This window comes from Dermacentor albipictus, chromosome 10 (genome assembly GCF_038994185.2).
Source record: "Dermacentor albipictus isolate Rhodes 1998 colony chromosome 10, USDA_Dalb.pri_finalv2, whole genome shotgun sequence".
NCBI lineage: Eukaryota > Metazoa > Arthropoda > Arachnida > Ixodida > Ixodidae > Dermacentor > Dermacentor albipictus.
The window spans coordinates 37,162,620-37,180,531 of NC_091830.1; the positions used below are offsets into that span (position 1 = coordinate 37,162,620).

The 17,912-nt window shown below is 46.6% G+C and overlaps 1 protein-coding gene across 1 annotated transcript in view; it reads right to left on the minus strand.

Moving 5' to 3' along the window:
• DAAM (disheveled-associated activator of morphogenesis-like protein) overlaps positions 1-17,685 on the minus strand; it is a 140,869-nt gene extending 123,184 nt beyond the window's left edge. Inside the window, exon 1 of the mRNA XM_065444248.2 lies at positions 17,271-17,685. Coding sequence (XP_065300320.1) covers positions 17,271-17,312 — 42 coding nt within the window. The 5' untranslated portion in view covers positions 17,313-17,685. The remainder of the gene's footprint in view (positions 1-17,270) is intronic.
• Between the last annotated feature and the right edge of the window lie 227 nt (positions 17,686-17,912).

Consider the following 17,912-nt stretch of genomic DNA (forward strand, 5'->3'; position numbering starts at 1 on the left):
CTACAGAGAACTGGCCAAGAAGCACGCGAATTTTCCCGCGTTATTATTGCGATTATAAGCCGACTTAAGCTGAAAAATTGTCAGAGCGTGGATGAGATAAAAACAAAATGCAGTGCAAAGGTCATTGTCATTGTCGCCACCGGGCCAGCTATCGCTGGTCCTTCCCTAATTGCTCTCTTTTGTACTTGTTGTTGTCCTCATCATCATCGTCGTCGTCATCGTTGTTTTTCCTGCTGTGGTTGCCGTCATCAATCTTATCTACGTACGTCCATCTATCCTCGCTCTCTCAACAATCAACACCTTTTCCCCCCGCCTGTCTAGGCAGCGTCCTGGTGATGCGAAGCCTTCGCGAAGCAAACGAGTGTCTGCCGACAGCAGTGGAAAGTAACGCCATCACCTTCTTTCCATTATCCCATCTACTTCTAGTTTCGCTCTTTCTTTATTTCTTTCCTTCCCTCTTTCTTTCTTTTTCGTTTCTTGCCCTTACAACGTTATTCACGCTCTACATTTTCCCCTATCTCTTGCCACAGACTCACCAGCCGACGGCAATGGGAGGCTTCCTAAAGAGAGCGAGTGTCCCTGCAGGCTGGCGCAAAAACAAAAAGAAACGAAGGCGATTCCCTCGCCATCCTTACCTTTCACTCTCCGTCTCTTTACTTTTCGCTATTGCAGTCATTTCGCTATTCGCGTTCTACCTCCTCTGCCATCTCTGGCCACCGCATGGGCACCTTTCGGGGATGAGGGGAATACGTGAAAACAAAGTCGCCTCCTCTTCCTTCGCCACCACTCTCTTCTTGTTCTCCCTCTTCTTTCTCTTTCGTTATAACAGCTACTACGCTATTCCCGTTCTACGTGTCCCCCCCCCCCCCCCCCTGCTTAAGCCCTGAGAAGCCATCCGCGGTGAGAGGCTTCTCGGGGAAGGTAAATCGTCCCCTCCGCGCTGCTATTTAGAAGCAAAACGTTGGCTTCTTCTTTTTTTAGTTTCTTTTTCTATCTTTTGTTTCGTTATTGTCGTCACTACGCTATTCGCGCACTTAATCTCCCACGCCGTCCTACACAACCGCCAGTGATGACGAGGGGGGGAGCTTCCTCAGGAAGGCGGGTCTTTGAGGTTCTTCGTTTTTCTTTCGTGCTTCGTTTACTGCGAAAGGGGTAATGTCGTTGCTGCTTATACGCGGCCGCTAGATTGCATTCCCGTGTCATTTTCTCTCCCGCATAGTTGTAGCACCCGATGTGGAAAATGAAGCCGCGGAATGGAGAAGGCTTTCGCGCACTGCATTTACGAAGCACATTCTTCCAAGCTGGAACGAGGTGGCTGTGCGAGTAATTATTATTATTACTTGGTATGAAAAGCAACAAATATAATGACGGAAAGCAGGAGATGCAAGCGAACGTTCAGTCGAATCGCCGTCTTGTGTATATCAATAGTACCGGCCGTTAGTCTATCACCAGTCTTTATATCATGATCAATTGCTAAGCGATGTCGATAACTGTGAAAGTAATAGAGATAACAGACGACTTAAGGGAGGCCTTCCTCTAACATTGTGAAAGAGGACGAATTATTTAGCGTCACTCGTCATCGGTTTATTGATTAGTCGTAAGCCATTATTGTATAATGAGGTGACGTCATTTATGCAATGCCTGGCTCGGCGGCCACGTGACAGGGGCGAGGCATTGATCGGTATTGGCGTCGGTCACCACGAATAGCGCGCTGCACTTTTCGCGTGAACCGCGAAGCTAACGCAGTGTTCAGCGGCATTGAGGAGAAAGACAAAAACAATGAGCACAGTTAATTAGGCCGAGTATCGTCTGGGGCAGCTAGTGTCGGAGCGCGCAGACGAGTAATCACGCGACTGTTTTCACATTTCGCGAGTTTATTTTCTAACGCGAAAAAAATAAATAATTGCGCGAGACACGGCACACTGAAAACAACAAAACCGACTGCTTTAAAACGCACTCATCACTTTTGCTATCGAAATTCTCGCCCTCAATTCAGTAATTAAATATAATAATAATAATAATAATAAGCTTTATTTCCATCACAACGATGGAGGGGCCGTGGGTAAAAGCTGCGTTAGTTAATACGTTAGTTAATCGAATGATCGATACTTCAATTAAGCAAAAAAGAACATCCTGGTGCGCTGCGTTACGGCTGACAGAATGCCATTGGTTGCGTGCTTGTATATTCTACATTTGGTCTTTAAGAGCGTGGCTAACGTTAGCTGTGACACCCTGTATATTTCCCATGCATTCATATACCAGTTACATTTTTAGGGCAACAACTGGTTCAACGCAAAAGAAAGGCGAAAACAATTAGCACATCACATTTCAGATAACTCACAAATGCGCAGTTAACAAGTACAGATAAGCACAAGCACAAGATGTGTAAAAGCATCTTGATGCAAAATCTTGCTCTATCAAAATATCAATAGACGCTGCGCAGTATTTTCGATGCCACAGTAGTGGTTTGTACGAGTATTTGCTGCGTCGGCCGTTCGACCTTCACACGGAGCTGCCAGCTGCACGGAAGTAGACGGCTGTTGCAAACACACGCGGAAATATCGCCGCAAAAAGGGGTTTTTACGCCGCAAACAACTCTCGGCTCTTTGTTTGCCATCCACTTCATGCACGCATCCCATATCGCCGACCCCATCGAGGCCTTCACGCAAAGACTTTTCGATGCTAAAAAGAAAGCTATGCCCTTCGGCCATCATAGTTGAAGATTGCGATAACAGATGCTGCGATGTAGTTCAGCAAGTACCAGCCGCTCTGGGCTTATCTTCTTTTTTAGCGTCGGTTATCGGTGCGTGCTTTACACCTGGTCGAAGCTTGAAGGGACGGGGTATTTGAGAAAAAAAAAGCTTGATATTTTCTGTCCCTTGGCAGGGAAGCCTGGATTTCGAATGTGCCACGCGTGTGACATTTTGACTTGCTCGCAATATTTGCGTCCCGCGAACTTCAGACGCCGCCCACGCGTGCTTCGAATTCAAACCGTGCACAACTGCGTAGCGTCTGAACAGAAGCGGCATATGTGCTGCTACAAAGCATTGTGCCGGATCGGGTGAAACGCACCAGCTTCGAGCGAGAACTCCGCAACTGATGGAACGAGAACGAAAAGGTTGCCTCTGTAGTTTATGTGCCTTCATTTTCTCCACGTCTCGTGTGCACGTAGTTTTAACCTGAATTCTAACAGATCTTATGATACATAAGTGAGAATTTTTTTAGGGCAAAGGAGGGAGTCTTGCCAGCCAGGATCGGTGACCAACGTATGCAGTTAAAAACCAACACCCGTGCAAAATAAATGAACCAGTATCACTCTAAAACACAGTGAACGCAAGAGAATCGCGCTTGTAGATAAAAGTCATTTAGACGGCCTAAAAAAGGTGATTGCATACCAAAGAGGCTAAACAGTAGAGCTTCACGGAAATACGCGAAGACTTTCCGAAAGTATATAGCGACCTGATATACTATCAGACGCAAGCATATGTTCCATTCCTGGAACTGGTTCACTAACCGGAAGTAGCTGCTAGAATCATATAGAGGCGCGGAAAATATGCGTGGAAGAACGCTCACGCGCTTAGGTTTTGGTAGACGGGAAAGAAACTCAGGTTGTCAAAATTTATTTGGAGTCGTTCACTTCAACGTGTCTCATAGCACTCGTGTTGCTCCTGGAATTAACCAATCGGTTCAGTTTCTCTTTCTCAATGTGTAAGCTCTTCATAAAAGCTGCCTCCTACAATAGCTTAGGACATTTCCCTACCGTTTTACACATGTATAGCGTAGGCCCGTGTTCAGAGTTTCACGTGTCGAGTATGAAACGTTACACGGATGACGTTGACTGTACTGTGGCGTTGTCCATTCCATTTCTCAAAGCCGCAGTAGCGTTTCAAGCTTGAGGCAAGCTTCCTCATAGCCGTAAGATAGCGATCACCATTTGAACACAACATGGTGGGGACAAAAACTTTCGCGCCATTCCGCGCTGACCTACTCCAATTTTCTTTTCTTCGCCCCAGAACAACAACAAAAAGGACAAACTGCGTTGAGAAACACGCGAAGAACATTATCGGCTATGAACGACCAGCACACTGTTACGTAACGCTCGCGACCTTGGCGGTACCGCTCCATTCTGGCGCACTTCGGTACTTGGCGACTCAGTGTCTCACGTGTCCATTCACATTCCAACTTAGATGCGAAACAGTAGGACCGAAAGAGAGAGAGAGAGAGAAAAGGCTTGGAAACTTCGAGTTTTCCATCAAAGCACCAGCGCGCGCTTTGGCGCAGCCAAACGGTTCCGAACGACCACACTCAAACCGGAGAGAAAGAGTGAAAAACGCTGCAGGCGGCGGTGTCCAGCGTTGTCCTGCGCTGACACGACCACTGCCCCGCCACCAACGACCTGGCCACGGACAGCACAGTCATCGAAGGTGAAGCCAGCGTCGTTACAACCTGCCGACAGAACTGGGGTGTGCATTTCGAGACAAACCCAGCCGAACACCTCTTACCCTCCCCTTCCTCCTCAAGAACGTGCAAGCCATATACCGCGGATGGTTCAACTGTATACCGTACGTGCTCCCGCATTATCCGCACCCTGCAATCGCTTGGATAACTTTTCTGAAAAAAAAAAGTTTCTCCGATGATTAGGTTTAGAGTGCAAGGTGTTCGGTATGGGTTTCGTCGCTGAATGTGCTAAAGTGGCTGGAATACACAATTGTACAGAAGGCACAGTGGACGACCACATTTGGGCGTGTGCCAATCGAGCAGTACACTCCGGTGATGACAGCAGCGACAGAGATGTCGGGGCGATAAGGAATTAAGTGGAACTTAATCTGTGCTTCCGAATCTCGAATGAACGTGTGTCTAGCATCTAGCAGATCTTTGCATTATTACGCACTCGATTCGCGACGTCGTCCGCGGTTCGAGCAAGCAGCGTAAATCTCGTGCCCGAATCGCATACGAGTTGCGCCCTGCCAAGATTCCTCGAAAACACCAAAAAGCGAGTAGGGCTTTTACACCAGTAAAACGCGGTATTCCTTCTGCGCAGCCCGAATTGTGTACGAATTGCACCCTATCAATATTCCGGAAACACACAAAAAAAAAAGCGAGTAGGGCTTTTACACGAATGAAATGCGGTATTCCTTTTGCGCACCTCAAAACCTGCTTCGGGGTATATAGCCGAGGGGAGGTTTCGCTGTGTAATTTGGCAAGCTCCAAATTGTCCCCCGACCCGCGGCACGCATAACGCGTGCGCGTTCTGCTCGCACAACACAAGAGACCGGGACAAACCTGCCGCCGCCTGCTACAGCAACAACAACACAACGACCGTTTCTTTAGTCGAGAAGGAAACGACGCCATTGTTCTGCGAACGGGCACCCCGGCGCTGATGTTTCTTGCGAGCCGCCGGCCTAGCATATAGAAACAAAGGCAGCCAGAACGCCCTTGCGGACGAAATGAAAGGGTTTGGCACCGATGGACCGGAGTCATGCATAAACCCTGGCCGGGGAAAGGGCGGGTGCATAAAGGGGGGAGGGGAGGGTTATCCTCAGCGCAGACCGCGGTACTTTGGAGGGAGACATACAAGGAAAGTCTTTTTATAACAATGGAAATGAAGGTGTTTAACATCCGAAATGAGCTCCGAGATGTATGAGGCATTGCCCGGGACCTAGACTCGATCTCGGTCGGCGCGCAGTTCTGGATTGGGTATACAGGCAGGCGTTGCCTGCTTGCTTGATGACTAGTGTAACGGGGGAAAGGAGGAAGAAGCTGTTATGCATATTGCTCCCAATGATATGCGGCCGTGATATCTTGGAATCGAATATCGAAGCTTGGGACTTGTACTGTGCGGTCTATGTATAAAAAAAGATATGCGAACAGAGCGTTTGGCCTTCGAGCGAGCGTTTAACGCATAAGTATATCGATTGGATTTGGATATGGATTGGATATGGATTTGTTATTATATAGGGCGCATTGTATTTTCACGTCAGTGCGAATGCGTCGTGCAAGCATGGATGTACCGCGGTATAAGGAAATTTTGACTGAAGAAACAAAGTCTTCGTAAACACCTTTCCCCATAGAAAGCTGGGGTAACTGTGTACGCGAGAACGCAGGGCCTTATTTACAAGTCTTCTTGGTGTTCAAAGTACCTACGATTGCCAGGTACTGTGAATGAATGAATGAATGAATGAATGAATGAATGAATGAATGAATGAATGAATGAATGAGCTCAGAACGCCTAAGTAGCATAAGAACGTGTCGGAGCGTTTAAAAGCCCACTAGTCAATGCGCGCGCACTTGTAAGGCCTGGATACCACGCATGACTCCTGAGGTTCGGAAACACCTCCAGCTACGGGCGCCAAATTGTCGTGAAGACTCGGAAGGAGAGGCGCCCTCTCAAACCCACATCTCAATTCCAGACCGACACCTTTCTCAACATCCGCCTGCATGTAAGATAACCGGGTACGTGCGCATGTGCGCAGTATACACAATCGCGCTCATGCTATAACACCGATGGGAAAACCCAGGAATACGCGAGGGAAGCGAATTTTCCGCGTCGCCGACACTCGATGGTGTTTACGCCTAACGTTCACTGCACGCGCCTACCCGTTAGGCTTATATAGTTTTTTAATCGTGTCGCTGCGCTCCAACTTCTTGCCGCTGAGAAACGCGGTAAATAACGAAACTACGGGCGTGCCATGCAGTTTAGTTCGGTTTGCGCGTCTTGTGTGTATCCGTGTATATATATATATATATATATATATATATATATATATATATATATATATATATATATATATATATATATATATATATATATATATATATATATATATATATATATATGCCGACTTGCTGGTGAATCGCGTGGGATGGTACGTCAGCGAGGTTATTTTGGGGAGCGTTCGCCCAAGTTCCGCCTGTGGGTATAGGCCGCCCTATACCACTCTCGCCGCCTTCCTATTGCGTGCCAAGGAGTGATGGAACGTGAGAGTTGCCGCATCCCTTTCGTACGGAAACGCCCGCCGTAATGAAGAAATGCCGGGTCGAAAACAAAAAGAAACCTGTAGCAAGCTCGACGCGTCTCGAAAGACGTCTCGCCGGGAGCCGACGGATAATGAAGCCAAGGAAAGTGCCGACAAAAAAACTACCGCGCATTTTTTAAAAATAAGATGCAGGATTAATAAACAAAAAGGGAAGTATGAGCTTAAAGAAATTTCCCGCCGGCGGGAACCGATGCCACATCTTCCGCATTATATGCGTACGATACTCTACTGGATGCGATGCTCAACTGGATGTGATGCTCTACCAGTTGGGTTACAGCGGTCCCTCTCTATCCACGTTCCTGTGTGTAGGATGTGTAGTTGGGCTACAGCTGGTATTGCGTTCTCGGAAGAACCTAGAGCGCGGTGCAAGGTTTTCTTCTTTTTACCGTTTCCAAGGTGTCTGTGGACGTGTAGTAGAGCTAGCAAAGCGGGAGCGTTAGCCAGCGCCACTTAAAGCCATAGCGGTGGGTGTGAATTCAACCACAGGTTGTCACCAGTTCTGCCGAAGTTACCTGCGTTCATCGCCTAGGACACTTACTCTACTGTCGATTAGATTTGAAGACGTGCACAGTTATGTTTTTGTTTTTCTATTCCTCTGCCCCCGCTTTTATAGGGCACTTTTTTCTCCCCGTCCCATTACCTGCGAAGTAGCATGTAGACGAAAAAAACACCGGCTAATTCAATAAAGAGCTTTCACTCTCTATTGAGAGATAGGATGGATGGACTTCCCATTCAATACAGGACGAGGGCTCATGGCTTATTGGACTTTTTTGTCCTTATTTGAGGAGGGAGAGAGGGAGGCAGGGTGGGAGGGGCGGTTATCAAGCATTCAACTGCTTGCGAAATCCATATCTCCAGAGACTGGCGCTATCGGCTAAGTCACGACTGGGACACCAAACCTACGAAAGCATCCTTCAACTGACATGCCAAGTTCTGAACCACACTGCAAGACAATTTTCAATACGATTTGTTGTCCCAAATTTTCGGCACTGGTGAATGTCTTGCTGCTAGACGCAACAATTTCGTCTCAAGAAGGCAGAAAGGTTGGCTGAAAGTGATTCATTGTTAAAGAAAGGGAAGAGCCACATGGCCTTTATGGTGGAATACACCCATGATAGGTTTAAAATTTCGCGTAGTATATCTAGCCCGCTCCGTGACTACTTAAAAAAATTTCTAAGAAATCTCTGAACAGGGGTTAACACAAAGGGGGGAGTCTTATTATTTCTTACATTTCTTCTTCTTCTTCTTCTGTTTCCTCGCTACCTTCCTCCACCGTTCTACTTTTTTTCGAGAGCGACTCGAGCTTCGCAAGAATGTCGCCGTCCTTGCAAGTTTTTCTCTTCCCATCATATTCCGCTTCATTTCTTCCTCACGTCGGTCTTTTCCTCCGCGTCCACCTTTTATTACGTTCCTCCCGTAGTGTCTCCTCTTCTGCGCGGCTCGACAAGTAAGGGCGCCTAGCTGACCCGGAAAGGCCAGGTACCACTCTACCTGCCTCCTCACTCTATAAAAGTTCACTCTCTCCGCATCTATCCATCTCTCTCTCGCTGCTTTTCGTCCGGAATGTTGGCATCCAGCAAGTCTCCGAGATGAATCCTCCATTCTTACCCCCTCACCCTCCTGCCTTTCTCCCTCTCCCTTCTCTCCCGACACCTCTGACCCTGAAGGCGAGAGGCCACGTCGCGGCAAAAAAAAAGAAAAAAAAAGAAAAAACCGAGTGCAAGCACTTTTGTCCTCAGCGCCAGACGTCGCTCTGTCGGAGAAAGGGCTGACCCGTAAATATTTGAGTCAACGCGTTTTCGTTGTTGCTTTCCTGATTACTTCTTCCGTCTTTCTTTCCTTCTTTCTTCGTTTCGTTCTTTCTTTACGCCCTTGTTCGCTCTCTGAATCTTGTAACTCCCCGTGAATTGAAGTCGCGCGCGCACCATCTCTGCCCCGGTTAGTTCGTTCCTCCGGTTAATGCGCTGACTGACTCCCGGACGAACTCGTTTGCCTTGCGTAATGGCCCTGCCCTCGTGCGCGATCCAGCCTCGCGTATAGATAGACGCACGGAGGCTGCTGGCATGTCTGCGAGTGTCGGGGGCACCTGGAAGGCAGTCGGAAAGACCAGGCGGGACAGCGGCTTACGAGTCTCCGGGGCGCGGGTCACCAGCGTCGGTCAGCAAAGTTCGCGTATTATGCGAGAGTACGTATTATGCGTGACGTAGGCGCAGGCGCTGCGAACACGTAGGCGATGGTTTGCCCAAAGCGATCGGAAGGTAATGGGAAATCAGATAAGGAGAAAGGGGGAAAGTGTAATCGCGCGCGTCTAGTGGTGTAGGCAATTCTCGCGGTTTTATCTTCAGCGTTGTGAATACTCAACGCTATCTCGTGGTTTCGCTTTCGACGAGACTGCGATGAGGGTGAGACGGTATGATGCTTTGTGATGCTAGCTGCCGAGCAGCTGTGGCGACCTACCTTCGGGTCAGTGAAAAGGACCCTTCAAGATGCGGCTGTTGATGGTCGCTAGTTCTGAATTATTCGGAAGAGCTCTGGAATGCTTAGACAACCTGGGCTTGCCGAAATGACGCTAGCGTTCTTCGTGCTACTATGCGATTTGGATTCTCATCTTTTTCTTCAATATGCAATTGAATCATTGAGTCACTTCCTCAAGTCTGTTGTTGCTTCAGATGATGTCTGGGCTTTTGAACATGCTGTGTATATGTATTAGCAGGAATGGTAATATGTGTATGCATTACCATGAATGTGATGCTGATTTTTTCTTATGCATTGACTGTTTTGTATAGGCAAGTGTTTCTTTAACTGTGCTTAGGTTTATTTTTATTTTGCCCTCCCTGCGATAACCCGCAAGCAGGGGTTGGCAGTAGTCAATAAACAAATAAATAAAGATATAAATAAAGCCTCATCCCGTGTTTGCTTTTCCTTCTATTGAGACACGAGTCTCAAAGTGTAGATAGATAGATAGATAGATAGATAGATAGATAGATAGATAGATAGATAGATAGATAGATAGATAGATAGATAGATAGATAGATAGATAGATAGATAGATAGATAGATAGATAGATAGATAGATAGATAGATAGATAGATAGATAGATAGATAGATAGATAGATAGATAGATAGATAGATAGATAGATAGATAGATAGATAGATCCAACTAAGCCAAGAACGAAGCCACCTGAGGCTACATTTCCTGGACCTTGTCCACGTTCAAAACGCTTCGCGCAATTCTCTCACAGGTGATCAGAGATGACGAGGCACCGGAACCAGGGAGCAACCGCGAATCGTGTTCCAGCTTTCCGAAACAAACACAATGAGAATCTACTTCGGAAAGCTTCGTTCCACTCGCCCAGCTATTCGTTGCCGGCTCGCGTGCAGGCGCCTTTTTTTTTCTCTCGCAGATGAATCGCACCGGACGAAAGATTTAAATGTTCCAGCCAGCTGCCGCCGCGAAGCGTGCTTTAGGTTAGCTTTGCGAAACGAACGTGGCTGGCACGTCGTTCTTCGTCCGTGTTTCCTCGAACTTTGCCCGCGTTTCCCCGAAAACAGGCGGTCGCGTCGCGTACAGATACTCGGCAATTGCTATATAGCCACGTGATGCTAACCTCCCCCCCCCCCTTCCCTCTCGCTGTTAACTGGAGCACCACAAGGCGCGAGACACCTGACCGAAGGCGTGATACGCGAGAGCGGGCGCATAAAGGCGTCACACGACGCGGCGACCGCGTACGGTGTGGTCGTGACAGACACCCGAGCTGTGCTGAGAAGCGGACTTTGGCTTCTACACCGAGACAGGTACATAAACACTCTCCCCAAGTGTTAGAACCGGCGGTTCCTGGAACAAGCGTCAGAGACTGTGACGCATAGCACACGCGCTGTCAGCTGCGCGCTACCTGCTGCAGCTTATTGAATGATGGGGGCTCTTGAGAAAGCTCCGAACGCGTGCTCGTTTTGGTCTAGATTTGTTTGATTGTGCCTCAGTGTCGACTGTTCTGTTTTTTTAGGTTTCGCAAGGTTTCTCGTGTTTTCGTAGCGATCAGTGTAATGTGAATATACAGGCTTGAAATATGGGTGCAAATCATATCCTGCAGTTGTTGTGTGTGTTTTCCTTTCTTCTCTTTGTTCTTGCCTTCTCGTCATGCCTCTCCTACAGTTTAGTTTATCTTAGTTTACCTTAGTTTACCTTAGTTTATATACTTACAGCGTTGCTTTTTCAAGAGGTCTTGCATTTATTCCTCTCAAAGCGAATAATAATAATGGAATATAATAATAAACCAGCCATATTATTATACTTTCCTACATTTCGTTCTTTCGATTTTCATTTTGGTGCATCTACTGAATGCAATTAAAACAGTACTCCGCTATATCCGACGTTCTTTAAGCTCTACTATAGATGTCTCGGAAGAAAAGGAATAGCACTTAACAAGTATTGACATTTGAAAGCGTTTACCAGATGTTTTAATTTGTTACTAAAGCTGATCACGATATACCATACCTGGCGTCATTCGCAATAAAGTGTTAAATAGACGTCGTGGCACAAAGCAATATTTGGTCACATCGTCCATCAATAATGCCGAGTGTGATGGCGTTAATCTAAGAAGATGAACAAGGGTCATGTGGGCAATTCTCCTAGCTCCGCTGACGTCGGGCAGCCGCAACAATTGCAGGGACTGAAGCGACTAGGCGCACTATGGCGTCACGACACGTCCGCCTCCTGGCCCTATAGGTACCGCTATCGAAAGCGGTTCGTAGAAATAAGTATTCGTACATTAAATAGGGCACTGTGGCTTTTGTCAGTACATTTTTCCGGTGTTTACAGGGTTTTGAGCATTATCTAATGCGAAAAATGCACAAGTTGAAAATAAAAGGTCATTACTCATTTGAAGGGCCCTAAACCTCATCTTACGTTTACATTTTGAAAAAAAAATTTAAAGAAAGACACACACCGTGTACAGAAAACTGCGATGACCGTATTTATCCGAACGTGGCAGCCACGAATTAAAAAAAAATTAATCCTGCGCCCCTCTTCGGGGTTTTCCGGTCCCTGATTCGCATGTCGTGACGCCAGCAGGTTCATGCACATGATGTCATCAGGTTTAAAGCTTTTGGTTGGTCGGTCGAAAGACGGCGGCCGGCTATGCGTTCTGAGAAAACTCGAAATGTCGTGTGAACTTGACGATTCGGAAACGTCACGTACGTGCTCTACCTTTCAGGATAGCTTAGCCGCTAAACTTGAGCTTATTTTAGCATAGCTCCCAGCGCACACGTCACAGCTTCCGACATTCCGAGAGCACGAAGTAGTGGGCAAACAAAGCAACGCTCGGCGAACGTGACTAAGAGCGGTGAAAGGTCCGTGACGTTCGTGAGCCATGACGTTCGAAAGCCATGACGAGCCAGAGCCGTGACATTTACTCACTGTTGCGGTGACGCTATATACATGACGGCTCACAGCGCACGAGTGCTGAATGAATGTGAGGATGACTGTCTGGAGAGATAACCTAATAAATGCCCCAACAGATGCAATCGACTGAATTGTAAAAACTTGCCAAGGTAGAGGCTTGAACTGAGTAACAGTGGCACGACGAGGAACGTAAAATTAAAAATTAAATTGTGGTGTTTTACGTGCCAAAACTACGATTTGATTACGAGGTACGCCGTAGTGGGGGAGGGACTCCGGAAATTTGGACCACTTGGGCTTCTTTAACCTGCACCTAAATCTAAGTACACAAGTGCTTTCGCATTTCGCCCCCATTGCAATGCGGCCGCCGTGGTTCGGGATTCGATGCGACATGAAATGTAGCCGGAGCCAATGCATTGAGGCTTGTTTTACCCCTGTTTGTCACTTCGCAGTAACATGTATCTTCGTGTCTCTTCAACGAACCATGCCGCAAACGACATTCTCGCTGAGAATTCTCCCATTAAATTAAATGGGTTAGCGCCCGATGAGTACAGGTCCAAACCTGTCCAGTTGGACGCCATTTAACCTAAAAACAGTCGATTTTCGCTACAACGAACGCCTTATGCAACAAAATGACCTGTATAACGAAGAACCAATTCTGTCCCGTTTCTATTGTGAGCTGCGCGGCGCGCAACTTTTACAACGAAGTTACCTGTATAACGAACAATTTCGGACGCCCCCAGGCACTTCGTTATAAAAGGATATTCTTAAAGAGGTGAAAGAGGGATCAAGTTCAACGCAGTAACTATCTGTCATTAGATGACAATTAATGCGTTCGACTGCACGCCTACACCCAGAGAGAGGAAGCGTCGCCAGCGGGACTACGAACCCACAACCTTCTGGAGTCGCGTGCGCTGCGTTGAAAGAAGCTACGGCTGTATAACTGTGAATTGCGACAGACGTATACCCGTGTATTAGCTGCGTAATACACCTCCGTCGCCTATCACCAGACCGCGCTGCAATCGTCTCCGCTTATATCTCGCACACGTACTCCGCAGTCGTTTGCCGGCATTCCGTCTCGCAGACCCCTAGTGCTGCTGCCACACGCTTCCTTGTTTGCGAAAGAAGCTTCAAATTAGTTTTCTCGGGCTTCCTGCCTTCTTCTTCTGTGTGTTTTTCCTTTATTTTTGAGTCGTTACATTTCTCATTTACCTTTCTTTCTTTGTACCTTGCCTATACCTGCAACAAGTAGATGGCATTAAATTACCGCCTCGCAAGCATCGCAATCTCGGCCCTGGCACAAGGCAAATACGATTTCCTCTGCTACCCTACTGGCCTAAGGGCTCGAGGCCGTCATCTAGGTAGAGAGGCCTAGGTCTCAAATCTGCTGTCCTAAAATAAAGTTTATTCCTCCTCCTTCTCTACTGGCCTCTACAAGACGGGAGCTGGTGCAACGCGGTATACTCTTACAAAAAACAATGTTAGTTTACGATGTGTTTAACCAGCCGTGGTTGCTTAGTACTGCTAAGCACGAGGTCGTAGCATCAGTGCAACCCTGGCTACGAAGGCCGCATTTAAGGAAGCGGCGGGGGGGGAGCGGGGGGGGGGGGGGAGCGAAATGAAGAAGAAACGACCATGTTGGGTGCACGTTAAAGAACACCAGTCAGTCGAAATTAATGCGGAGTTGCCCACTACGGCGTGCCTCATAATCAGAACGCGGTGTTTTGGCGCATAAAATACTAGAATTTAATTTTCACCGTGTGTTTAGGGATTGCGGTGGTATTTATCTGTAATATATGTAGGACGGAGCTAGATGAATTATATAGGTATTCAGTGAGAATGAAGATAACGGTTGAATGAGTGCAAAGCATATAAATAACACGCACAGGGCACCTTGTCACTTGTTCCTTGATTCAGGGCCGTCTCATCTGTTGTGAGGCGTCTGTTCTGCGGTGAGACAACTTTTCGGTCAAGTTTGAGACGTTAATGTAAAATGTAATCAGTTTGACAAGCCAATACTGCAGAAAACAAAAGAATGAAACTCTTTGATGGCATTCAGAGGGCTACTGTCTTCTTTTTTTTTTCCCTAAAATGCGACGTCTTTTCGAGAAATATCTGCGCGCGTGACAACCTCTGATAATCAGATACGGCCGTGGAAGCAAATAAGTCACGTGACAGTTAAAGAAGATACTTCGGCCGGACGACTGGCGTTTAGTTAAGCAAAACATTCAGCATTGTTTCTCACGTCCGAGGCTTTGTCAAATCCACCTGCGTGGACAATATGTCACCAGCCATAAGCGCGCACTTCTAGAGTTTATACGCGTGTACGTGTAATATGCAAATGACATCATCTAAGACGACGAAAGCTGCTTGGGACTCTGCAGCTGATGGAAAATGTATTTGTTTCTTCCGGTAGCGCCTCGCAACTGGAGGTGGGAAAATTCACGGCCGACGCGAATGAATCAAATTAAATAGGGTATCTAACAATCATTTGCAAATGGGCCAGGTTTAGGCTAAATGTCGCACGCGCGTAAATAAAATCCTCCAGTGTTTAACGCACGCTCATCGCCCGCTTTAGCAGGCACCACGAATTTAGCAATCAAGCTGCTAAATGAATTCGCAAATCTGCCAAGTGGTATCTCAAAGTGCATCAGGAATGGTTTCTAGAAAACGACGCATGCAGCGTCAGTGTAGTTTATAGACAATGTACCTTCAAGGCCGAGTATCTAAAAGCTAGTTCTCTAAGCGGACCAGCATTAAGGATTGATTGGCTCCGATAACGCAGGTGCATCACGTGGCCTAGTTATTGGCGACGTAGTAAGCGGTGAACATTAGTTGAATAATTATCTTGTAATTACGCACCTCACGGCTTTTTATGTGTACTACCATGACTAACACACTGCTGGAAGAATCGATTCATTATTCCTCTGACGTGCGTCAGTTTCAACCTTCGCGGAAGCAAGCTGTGTTAAACGATAAAACCACGTTCTGCTAAGAAAGGGCATGGTTCATTTTGAAATCATTAACGCAGTGTTCAGAAAGACATTTGTGGAGCAACACTCTGTGAGCAAGCCAATCTTATTTTTGCACTCACTGCTACTACACATGTTTACAGTAAGGAGGTGGCCATTTTTATATATTAATAACGAAATTAAGAAATAAATTGTTGTTCGAACTCTGTAATCCGCAGAAACTACGCGTATACTTATTTTTTACTCGCTATCATTTTTTATCAGATAAACAAGGCGATATTCGCGCAATGCGCGTAAAATGTCTGGAATAGGTTATCGTTAATCTAACTAGCACGGAAATAGCTTATATTGAAAATTTATTTTGCCTATACCTTGTCTCATGAAGTAACATGACCTAAGCCACATCGTCAAAACTTTATCACTGTCACTAATATTCCTAATAAAACATTATCAGCGTCGATAAAGCTTGGCCTTAACGAGTGAGCCACTGACAAAATTACAGCATCGGTGCTGTGGTGGTACAGTACAGCATTCTGGTAAAAATTAGTCCCTTAATTTTTTGAGAAATTTTTTAGAAATGTTATACAATCAATATTGGCTTTCGATGATGCGACAGCAAAGCCCGTTCAAGAACCTCGCTCATACCTTTTATGTTAGCTTGGCAAAGAAAAAGACTATAAACCAGTAAAAAATGATATTAAGGTTCCTTTCAGACATATTTCCACAGCCATAAAAATGAAACGCTATGCTTAAAAAACACTTCGAGAGCTTCAGCGTTTTTGTCTAATTTTCACAATACACTCACATTCACGGATTATAAAGCGTTATTCGTCTTCGTCGAGTTCATTAAACCTGCAACATGAGTTAAACAGTTTATTATACAAGGACAAAAATTATACCTCCATGTAATTTATATAGTTTAGTTTATTAACCTTATGTTATTGATAAAACATCTACTGGAAGTCGATACAAACAGTGCTAGCGCGGTCGGGAAGAACTGTCTTTGTTGACCTTTACCCCACAATGCTACTGCATGCTTTCGATGCTCAAGATGAAAACGATAAATATGAAAATAAAGATTCTGACTACAGCTGTGGCGGGCGCGTCACAACGACTTGTAGAAAAGAAGTTCACGACCGCTCCTAGTAGAGAGAAGTTTTTTTTTCCGTGACAGCCTAGCATGATGAAATTCCCGATTGAAATGCACGGTTCAACCAACTCGAAGCAAAGCCGCATTGCTTTCAACTTCCGTATGGAAATCATCGTTGTGATACGCTATTCAGCCAGCTCATTTCAAAGCTGACATTCAGCGTCATTCCAGCGTTCGGAAAACGCGAAGCCATGTCGGCAATGGCGCACAGCTGACCGTTGATCGATATCAGTTCTCGCGCTCATTCCAGTAACGTAAGAATGAAATGAAATTTAATGTGTACGCAGTATCTGCATTTGAAGGTCTTTAATGTTGTTGTAGTGAATTAAAAAATGAAAAAAGAAAAGAAAGAACAGTGCGCAGCATTCCAGGAATTCCGGATGCTCTTTTCAATAGTGAGCGATCAGTTTTAGTCGAAAGGCACCGCAGTTTTTGACAATAAGTCGAATATCAACAGCATTTCCCTTTCATAAGTCGAATACTTACGGCTTGCTGCAATAATGTACGTAAGATGAATCTCGAAAATTGTTCTTGGTGTCTCGTTTAGTGAGAATATCAATATCGTTATACGACCAGGCAGAACGCAGTCTATGATATTCTTCATACTTTCATCATCTTTTCTCTTGGACAATTGGTTCAAAAATACGACTTATAGAAGAAGAAAAAAATACATCTTCCCATATGTCTGTGGTAGCTCTTTCGAACATTACTCACCTTCATCGTGGAGGTCTTTCCGTTGGATGATGCGTTATCCATAGCGGCTATTTCTTCTCCGATTCGCTCTTTAGAGATTCACCCCTCACTTCTTCGGGCCGAAGACAACAAGCAGCTCACACCAGAGTCACTCGGCGGGAAACACTCAACGACACCCCTGTTCCCATCCCATCGGCGCCCAACTAGAAGCCACACACACTCGGTTATCCAGCAAAGCAGATGGATGCGAACCACGTATAAACACAAGAAAGCGCGTCCCTCCAGACGTCGCTGGCCAAAAAGAAACACTCTGCACACACGATAGAGAGCAGACGACGCACGCGCTACGACGGTTTGGGAAAGCGCCGTCGCGTAGCAGGCGGCACCCGGCACAGCTGCTGCACTCCGCTACCGCTGGAGTGCACGAGTCATCGCCGAGCACTGAAGCCGCGCGGGATTTCGTCGTCTGCTCCGAGCGTCGCCGCGCTTCGGCGGCGGTGGCGGCGCTGCTATCGCTCTGGCACGTAGCGTGACGTAGAAAGAAGGGGAGCACCGGGGGGAGTAAAAGCGGTGCGCGTGCGGACGCCGGAGGGAGAGCACCGCGTAGAGAAGGGTGTGTTTTGACGCTTTCAGTATGATCCTTTTTGGCGCGCTACTTTGGCT